Genomic DNA, 10,676 nt, shown 5'->3' on the forward strand with positions numbered 1-10,676 from the left:
GTTAGCAAGATCAGGGACATGGTGGTCCACTTCAGGAACAGCAAGGCTTCCTTAGATCTTCACCCAGGGAGTAAAAATGAAGGTGTTTCAGTAGCTGGAGATTCAGCTAGACACTCGTCTAAATTGGTGTGTGAATACAAAAGCTACAGTTTTGAAAATGTTAGTACACCCTTAAAATGTTTTTTTTTCTTTTTTAACATATGGGGGCATATCAAGATTTGATCTTTATTTAAACAGTATCTTTAGATAAAGGTGATGGAAAACAACAAACATAATGCCACATTTACTTTTTGTATCACCATTGTATAATTTAAATAAACATAAATGCAAATTTTGTCTGTGGAAAAAGTCCACCCCTACATTTATCACTTTATCAAATACCTAAAATTAGAATCAGATTAGAACGTTAGAACAATCTAGGCAAGAACAGACCATTCATTCCAACAAAGCTTGCCAATCCAATCCCCTTAATTATTTCAAAATAACATCAAGTCAAGTTTTGAAAGCCACAAAACTGCTACTGTCTACCACACTACTTGGTCACTTATTCTGTGTGTCTGTGGTTCTCTGTGTGAAGAAAAACATCCTAATGTTTGGGTGGAATTTTCCTTTAACAAGTTTCCAACTGTGCCTCCATGTTCTTGATGAACTCATTTAAATGTCGCAGTCTTGATCCACTGGACTAATTCCCTTCATAAATTTAAACACTTCAGTTATGTCTCCTCTTCATCTCTTTTTGCTTAAACTGAAACGGCTTGAATGTAAATGATTAGCACATCATTTGAGAGGATCTTTTCTGAACCTGCATTATTTAAAACAGATATTTTGTTTGGTTTGTTGTCTGTTATTGAGGTGCGTGTTCTCATCATGCTTAAATTGAACTAGCTCTCCAGGGCCTTTAGCAAAAAAAAAAGAGTCTGGGAAGGGATTTAACAAGCTCTCTAAACATACGGAAATCAACCATTCCTGGTCCTGAAGATCATCTACAACAGGGGTGAGCAAAGTCAGTCCTGGAGGGCCGCAGTGGCTGCAGGTTTTTGTTCCAACACAATTGCTTAATAAGAAGCTCTGATTGGTCAAGTAACACTTCTGCTTCATTTTTATTGTGTCACTCGTTAGGATTTTGAACCCTTATTGTTTATTTTAGGCTTAAACAGTTGTAGTCTCCATTTGTAAATGCTCCTAATTAACTACAGTTAGGTCCATAAATATTTGGACAGAGACAACTTTTTTCTAATTTTGGTTCTGTACATTACCACAATGAATTTTAAATGAAAGAACTCAGATGCAGTTGAAGTGCAGACTTTCAGCTTTAATTCAGTGAGGTGAACAAAACGATTGCATAAAAATGTGAGGCAACTAAAGCATTTTTTAACACAATCCGTTCATTTCAGGGGCTCAAAAGTAATTGGACAAATTAAATAACTGGAAATAAAATGTTCATTTCTAATACTTGGTTGAAAACCCTTTGCTGACAATGACAGCCTGAAGTCTTGAACTCCTGGACATCACCAGATGCTGGGTTTCCTCCTTTTTCAGCTCTGCCAGGCCTTTACTGCAGCGGCTTTCAGTTGCTGTTTGTTTGTGAACCTTTCTGTCTGAAGTTTAGTCTTCAACAAGTGAAATGCCTGCTCAATTGGGTTAAGATCAGGTGACTGACTTGGCCATTCAAGAATTTTCCACTTCTTTGCTTTAATAAACTCCTGGGTTGCTTTGGCTGTATGTTTTGGGTCATTGTCCATCTGTATCATGAAACGCCACCCAATCAATTTGACTGCATTTAGCTGGATTTGATCAGACAGTATGTCTCTGAACACCTCAGAATTCATTCGGCTGCTTCTGTCCTGTTCTGTTCTGTCCTTCTCCATACTTTTTTCTTGCCATCATTCTGGTAGAGGTTGATCTTGGTTTCATCTGTCCAAAGAATGTTTTTCCAGAACTATGCTGGCTTTTTTAGATGTTCTTTAGCAAAGTCCAATCTAGCCTTTCTATTCTTGAGGTTTATGAGTGGCTTGCACCTTGCAGTGCACCCTCTGTATTTACTTTCATGCCGTCTTCTCTCTATGGTAGACTTGGATATCGATACGCCGACCCCCTGGAGAATGTTGTTCACTTGGTTGGCTGTTGTGAAGGGGTTTCTCTTCCCATGGAAATGATTCTGCAATCATCCACCACTGTTGTCTTCCATGGACGTCCAGGTCTGGTTGCGTTGCTGAGTTCACCAGTGCTTGATTTCTTTCTCAGGATGTACCAAACTGTAGATTTTGCCACTCGTAATATTGTAGCAATTTCTCGGATGGGTTTTTTACTGTTTTCGCAGCTTAAGGATGGCTTCTTTCATCTGCATGGAGAGCTCCTTTGACCGCATGTTGTCTGTTCACAGCAAAATCTTCCACATGCAAGCACCACACCTCAAATCAACTCCAGGCCTTTTATCTGCTTAATTGATAATGACATAACGACGGACTTGCCCACACCTGCCCATGAAATAGCCTTTGAGTCAATTGTCCAATTACTTTTGAGCCCCTGAAATGAAGGGATTGTGTTCCAAAAAATGCTTTAGTTGCCTCACATTTTTATGTAATCGTTTTGTTCACCTCACTGAATTAAAGCTGAAAGCCTGCACTGCAACTTCATTGGAGTTGTTTCATTTAAAATTCATTGTTGTAATGTACAGAACCAAAATTAGAAAAAAGTTGTCTCTGTCCAAATATTTATGGACCTAACTGTACTCACGTATAAGTTGGGTCTTGAAACCCGAAAAATCGATCATAAAATCAAACCCCAATTAATACACCCGTTCAAAAATACGACACTTAATTTATTTTTTTACATCTTCTTGCCTCCTCCAATCTCCCACCAGTTTCTCAGACGCATTGAATTTTGTTGTAGCAGCGCAGCTACCAAATTCTTTCGCTGCTTCAATGACGTTTAATTTAAAACCAACTTCATATTTTCTTCTGATCGAACGCTCTATCATAGATAAGGGATGCTCTTATGATACAGATGTATGAGGGTGTGAGATACAAAAATCACAAATCAGTGTAAACGTTGCTTCGTAATAGTTAGGATATTACCGTGTGGTCACGTAGGCACAATAGAGAGACAGAGAGAGGTTAGGCGCACACGCTCTGATACAGCGCATTGCTGCACCCACATAGAAAAAAAGGCAGTGTGCTCTGTGGTTACTCTCTCAGGTGGGCTTAGCATATCATAATCCCTTGTACCAATAGCGTGAGTTTTCCGCATTCGACTTATACGACTGACATTATAAAATACAAGAAATTATACTGTAAAAGCCCCAACTAATCCGTGGGAGAACTTATCCGCAAGTATATATGGAAATTCCACACCAGGCCGGGGGTGGCGGGGTGCACTAAACCTTCTCCTGTTATCTTGGCAGATGAGCTGCGGGGAAATCTGTCTGACTGATCGTTGAAGACGTCAATTCCGGCTCCAGTGCCTGGACTGATGTCACTTCCAGTTCTGGCGCCTAGGCTGACGTCACTTACAGTTCTGGTGCCTAGGCTGACGTCACTCCCAGTTCCGGCACCTACGACAACGTCAGAAGAAGGTCACTTCCAGTTCCCCTACGTCACTTCCAGTCTTTTCTCAAACCTCAGTCAGTTCATGTCTGGACTCCATTGAAGACACTTCTGTCTTAACAAAAACCCATTGCAGCCAGGGATAATATACAGGTGGCTTCCCCAAACCTTTATAAGTGTGTTGAGTTTGATCCTTTCACACTATATAGCATTAGAACAATTTACATTCAGCTCAACATGCTCACCAATCCCATTCACTCAATGGACTGAATGATTCCTTATACACAATTAAATAGCACAACATAGGAATTTGTTAAACCAGGGCCAGATCTACCATCAGGATGACTTAAGTGCCCACCCTGGGGCCCTGTGTGCAAAGTCTCATTTGCATATGCGAGGAGTGGAGTGTTGTACCATGTTAGCCATAGATTGATACAGGAGAAAGTAGGGTGAAATGACACCTTTTATTGGCTAACTAAATAGATTACAAATGCAAGCTTTTGAGGCAGCTAAGGCTCCTTCATCAGGCAAGATGTAACAAAGAAACTGAAAAATACTCGAGCTTATATTGGGATAGCAAAGTGATTTTTTTCTGTGCATAAGGTGCCCCAACACTGGACTGTATGTTGGGGAAACTGGTCAGACACTGCGCCAGCGAATGAACTCACATAGATTTCATATTAATCAGAAGAGTGTTGATCTTCCGTTGGCAGCACACTTTAACAGTAATGGCCGCAGCATAAAGGATCTGAGGGTCACTGTCTTCTTCTTCTTCTTCTTCTTTCGGCTGCTTCCATTAGGTGTTGCCACAGTGGATCATCTTCTTCCATATCTTTCTGTCCTCGTCATCTTGTTCTGTTACACCCATCACCTGCATGTCCTCTCTCACCACATTCATAAACCTTCGCTTACGCCTTCCTCTTTTCCTCTTCCCTGGCAGCTCTATCCTTAGCATCCTTCTTCCAATATACCCCTCATCTCTCCACTGCACATGTCCAAACCAACGCAATCTCTCCTCTCTGACTTTGTCTCCTAACCATCCAACTTGAGTTGACCCTCTAATGTTCTCATTTCTAATTCTGTCCATCCTCATCACACCCAATGCAAATTTTAGCATCTTTAACTCTGCTACCTCCAGCTCTGTCTCCTGCTTTCTGGTCAGTGTCACCATCTCCAACCCATATACCATAGCTGGTCTCACTACTGACCTGTAGACCTTCCCTTTCACTCTTGCTGATACCCGTTTGTCACAAATCACTCCTGACACTCTTCTCCACCCACTCCACCCTGCCTGCACTCTCTTTTTCACTTCTCTTCCACAATTCCCATTACTCTGTACTGTTGATCCCAAGTATTTAAACTCATCCATCTTCTCCAACTCCACTACCTGCATCCTCACCATTCCACTGACCTCCCTCTCATTCACACACATGTATTCTGTCTTGTTCCTACTGACCTTCATTCCTCTCCTCTCTAGAGTATATCTCCACCTCTCCAGGGTCTCCTCAACCTGCTGCCTACTATCGCTACAGATCACAATGCCATCAGCAAACATCATAGTCCACGGGGACTCCTGTCTAATCTCGTCTGTCAACCTGTCCATCACCATTGCAAATAAGAAAGGGCTCAGAGCTGATCCCTGATGTAATCCCACCTCCAACTTGAATGCATCCGTCACTCTTACCGCAGACCTCACCGCTGTCACACTTCCCTCGTACATATTCTGTACAACTCTTACGTACTTCTCTGCCACTCCTGACTTCCTCATACAATATCACAAGCTTCCCTTGAGGCACCCTGTCATATGCTTTCTCCAGGTCCACAAAGACGCAATGCAACTCCTTCTGGCCTTCTCTAAACTTCTCCATCAACATCCTCACAGCAAACATTGCATCTGTGGTGCTCTTTTTTGGCATGAAACCATACTGCTGCTCACTAATCATCACCTCACTTCTTAACTGAGCTTCCACTACTCTTTCCCATATCTTCATGCTGTGGCTCATCAATTTTATCCCCCTGTAGTTACTGCAGTCTTGCACATCTCCCTTATTCTTAAATATCGGCACCAGTACACTTCTTCTCCACTCCTCAGACATCCTCTCACTTTCCAAGATTCCATTAAACAATCTGGTTAAGATCTCCATTGCCATCTCTCCTAAACACCTCCATGCTTCCACAGGTATGTCATCTAGACCAACGGCCTTTCCATTTTTCATCCTCTTCATAGCTGTCCTTACTTCCTCCTTGCTAATCCGTTGCACTTCCTGATTCATTATCTCCACATCATCCAACCTCTTCTCTCTCTCATTCTCTCCATTCATCAGCCTCTCAAAGTACTCTTTCCATCTGCTCAACACTCTCTCCTCACTTGTGAGTATGTTTCCATCTTTATCCTTTATCACCCTAACCTGCTGCACATCTTTCCCAGCTTGGTCCCTCTGTCTAGCCCACCGGTCCTTTTCTCCCTCCTTAGTGTCCAACCTCTCATACAACTCATCATAAGCCTTTTCTTCAGCCTTCGCCACCTCTCTCTTCACCTTGTGCCTTATCTCCTTGTACTCTTGTCTACTTTCTCCATCTCTCTGACTATCCCACTTCTTCTTTCCCATCCTCTTCCTCTGTATACTCTGCTGTATTTCCTCATTCCACCACCAGGTTTCAGTTTCCTCTGTCCAGATGTCACGCCAAGCACCCTTCTTGCTGTCACCCTTACTACTTCTGTTGTAGTTGCCCAACTGTCTGGTAATTCTTCACTGCCACCCAGTGCCTGTCTCACCTCCTCCCGAAACTCAACCTTGCAGTCTTCCTTTTTCAACTTCCACCATTTGATCCTTGGCTCTGCCCTTACTCTCTTGATCTCCAACGTCTTCCTACAGACCACCATCCTATGCTGCTTAACTACACTTTCCCTTGCCACTACTTTGCAGTCTTCAATCTCCTTCAGATCAACTCTTCTGCATAGGATGTAATCTACCTATGTGCATCTTCCGCCACTCTTGTACGTAACCCTATGCTCCTCCCTCTTCTTAAAATACGTATTCACCGCAGCCATGCCCATCCTTTTGGCAACATCCACTATCCTCTGACCTTCTTCATTCCTCTCCTTGACACCATACCTACCCATCACCTCCTCGTCTCCTCTGGTCCCTTCACCAACATGCCCATTGAAATCCACTCCAATCACCAGTTTCTGTCCCTTGGGTACACTGTTCATCACTTCATCCAACTCACTCCAAAAATCTTCTTTCTCATCCATCGTACACCTAACTTGCGGTGCATATGCACTAACAACATTCATCATCACCCCTCCAATTTCCAGCTTCATAATCATTACTCTGCCTGACACTCTTTTCACCTCAAGGACACTCTTGACATACTGTTCCTTCAGAATAACTCCTACTCCATTTCTCCTACCATCCACACCATGATAGAACAATTTGAATCCACCTCCGATCCACCTGGTCTTACTCCCCTTCCATTTAGTCTCTTGTACGCACAATATATCAACCTTCCTTCTCTCCATCATATCGGCTAACTCACTCCCCTGACCAGTCATACTGCCAACATTCAAAATTCCTACCCTCAGTTCCACTCTCTTTACCTTTCTCCTCTCCTCCTGCCTCCAGACACGTCTCCCCCCTCTTCTTCTCCTTCTTCTTCTTCGCCCAACAGTAGCCCAATTTCCACCAGCACCCTATTGGCTAACAATACTGGTGGCGGTCGTTGTTAACCCGGGGCTCAACTGATCCAGCATGGAAATTTGTATTGTTGTCCACATATTGATTTGGCAAAATTTTACACCGGATGCCCTTCCTGATGTAACCCTCCCCATTTATCCAGGTTTGGGACTGGCACAAAGAAACACACTGGTTTGTACAATTTCAAGACCCAACAGGAGCAGAGAGAATGGGAATACAAACTTATGTTTAAATTCAATACTCTACAAAATGGTCTGAATAGAGACAAGAGTTTTACAACCAGATATGTGGACTAACAGACTGATTGACCAGCTGACTACATCAGAGGCTTATCTTACAGACAATGCACTTCAAAAAAAACCTTACAGGACTTTCTCTAGTGATGGTTATCTTATCTCTACATTTTATCAGTTCGTTGTTCTCTTCTTTCAGGGTTAATTCATCCATCCATCCATCCATTTTCCAACCCGCTGATCTAAGGTTAATTAATTTTGCTAACATTTCAACAAAATTGTTAAGATGAAAAAAAAAAATCACTTTGCTGTCCCAATATAAGCTCGAGTATTTTCCAGTTTCTTTGTTACGCCTTGCCTGATGAAGGGGCCTTAGCTGCCTCGAAAGCTTGTATTTGTAATCTATTTAGTTAGCCAATAAAAGGTGTCATTTCACCCTACTTTCTCTTGCATATGTGTGGGAAGAAATGCCTACAAAACCAGAAAAGTCCACGTTTCTCGTCTGCAGTACAGACTCCCACAGTAATCTGCTACCCAGCACACACCTTTTCCTGACTTCAGTCCTCACTATTATAAATCTCTCCAATCAGACCTAAATAAAAAGCTTTTAAATGAAAACTTTGAGCCCTGGTTGGTTGATATGGTTGGGGTGTGAACAGTGCAGCTGCATAATACACTGCTAAAGAATTGCAAAAAAATACATTGCATTAACCGTAAATTTTCACAGTAAAAAAACATCAGTGCAATAATTGGTTAAAACAATTATTTAAACAGATAAATGTACATATGAGCAGTATTTTAGCTGTCAGTATCAATTAATTGTTTAAATGTTCAAGACTATTTTATGATGTACATTTAGACCTCTCATCATCAAACAGGTGGCAGTCATGAAGCACAGGGCCACAAGTTACTCTGCCAAGGTTGCCTCAATGTCCTTCACTGTCAGCAGATTTCCTGGCAGACATGCCATGTCTTTTCTGGTCAGCAATGTCCTGTTGCCACGCCAATATATCCTGTGCAAAGAACCCAAAGTCCAGTAATGTATCAAAGAAATCCAGAACTTCTATTTCTTTGGTTGTACGTGACTTTCTGATACGTGTAAAGTGTGTGACTTGAGTTTGTGATGAAAATGATCAGTCTGCCTGTGCAAATTGCTCCATTATGAGCAGAGGTTGCCACAGTTCTTTTCCTTGTCAGCAGTGCTGCATGGCCTTGCAGCTTTTCTTTTCCTGTCAGCTAGGATATGTGGCCATGTTATCAATTGCTGTGTAAAGGACTTGAATTACCCCAATGTAGTGATGGGTGAAGTCTCTTTTATATGCCATTTGATGGGATTCATAAAAGCAGTGTTAATATTTCTGATGCACCATCTGTTGGAATCACAAATGCAGCGCATTTTATTACTACAAATCTTTGTGATGTGCCATCTGTTAGAATAATAGAGCTATAGCAACCAAAAAGATACACAGACTTACACACTTATCCTTTTATTAAAATACCAGCTTTGCTACCTATCTAAGATGGGTTGAAATCTAAATAATCAATGTGGACCTCAATGTTAATGTTTGCAGTGCATCATGGAAGGCATAAGCCTCGCTGTATGCCATTTGATATGGGATACATAAAAGGAGTGTTAATGTTTGTGATGCGCCATTTGTTAAAATGCCCTAGATATAGCCACAGGATGGACATACAGACACTTATCCTTTTATTATTATATTGATGTGCTGATATTGTATTGTATTGATAAGGGGTAAGGCAGAGTATAGGAGTCAGGTGGCGGACTTCATTTCTTGTTGCAGAAAGAAATGTCTGCAACTTAACATCAGCAAAAACAAGGAACTGATTATTGGCTTTCAATGCACCAAACATTTTCTATGTTCAGTCAGTATTCACTGAACGGATGAGGAGGTGGTCCACTCCTACAAGCACTTGGGTCCACATCAATGACAGGTTGGACAGGGAAGAGTAGATTCTTTTTCCTTAGGAGACTGTGTTCACATCTTCTATAACTCTGTGATAGCCGGAGTGATTTTCTACTCTGTGGTGCTCTGGGCTGGTAACATCACTTCAAGAGAGGCCCACCAAATAAACAAGCTAATTACAATTACAAGCTCAGTTATAGGACTCACTCTGGACCCCCCTGAGGTCGTAGTGAAACAGGGAATGAGAACAAAACTTCGGTTTATTGTGCAAAATAAAGTTTATATTAAAAATAAAAAAATATCTATCTATCTGTCTATCTATTATATAGTGCCTTTCCTATCTATTTATCTATCTATCTGTCATAATGTGCATTTCAGATCTATCTATCTATCTAATAGTGCATTTCACATCTATCTATCTATCTATCTATCTATCTATCTATCTATCTATCTATCTATCTATCTATCTATCTATCTATCTATCTATTATATAGTGCCTTTCATATCTATCTATCTATCTATCTATCTATCTATCTATCTATCTATCTATCTATCTATCTATCTATCTATCTATCTATTATATAGTGCAGTAAAAAGCCAAATATCCCCCTGGGGACAAATAGAGTTCTATCTATCTAAGGTGGATAACTGTAATATGTATATTAACAGGTAAACGAAACAGTTCACTTTAATGTTAATGACGATAGAATTTTAATTCTTGATTACACTAATTGTACTAATTTTACTGATACAAACTTTTTACTGGTTTATGATTCAGACAGTTTTTTGATTGTGAAATGATTTGCAGCTCAGCTGTCAGTCATTTCACCGATTAAATCATGGTAATTTTTACAGCGTGTAAGTCACTTTTATGAGCTCGTACATGTATCACCTTGTCGCAAAAACAATAAAACAACTGGATGGTCTTTTAAAACGATCTTGTCCCGTGGTGTAGAAAAAATAAAATAAAAAATGGCTTTGAGGGTCTTAATCTAGCCTTGTGTAGAAATTTAAAAAGTGTTCATTATGTCAATACCTTGACACTTTAATTTTTCTTTTCGGTATGTGCGTATCTTGAGGTATTTGTGTCATCTTTGCTACTAAGGCCAGCTCACTGGGTGGCATTAACGCACCTCAGGTTACGGTGAAAACAGAAGAGAGACGTAACGTTAATATAGCGACAGCCACTCGGAACTTTCATTTGCATAAAGTTAATATAGCGACAGCCACTCGGAACGTTCATTTGCAGACTTTTGTTTCTCTTCGGAAGACGTT

The 10,676-nt window shown here is 40.9% G+C and overlaps 1 protein-coding gene across 2 annotated transcripts in view; it reads right to left on the minus strand.

Moving 5' to 3' along the window:
- LOC127528918 (uncharacterized) overlaps positions 1 to 6,282 on the minus strand; it is a 469,030-nt gene extending 462,748 nt beyond the window's left edge. For both annotated transcript variants that reach the window (XM_051930687.1, XM_051930688.1), the window contains exon 1: positions 4,754 to 6,282. In XM_051930687.1, coding sequence (XP_051786647.1) covers positions 5,123 to 6,154 — 1,032 coding nt within the window. In that variant the 5' untranslated portion in view covers positions 6,155 to 6,282 and the 3' untranslated portion in view covers positions 4,754 to 5,122. The remainder of the gene's footprint in view (positions 1 to 4,753) is intronic.
- Between the last annotated feature and the right edge of the window lie 4,394 nt (positions 6,283 to 10,676).

This window comes from Erpetoichthys calabaricus, chromosome 8 (genome assembly GCF_900747795.2).
Source record: "Erpetoichthys calabaricus chromosome 8, fErpCal1.3, whole genome shotgun sequence".
In the NCBI taxonomy this organism is placed as follows: domain Eukaryota; kingdom Metazoa; phylum Chordata; class Cladistia; order Polypteriformes; family Polypteridae; genus Erpetoichthys; species Erpetoichthys calabaricus.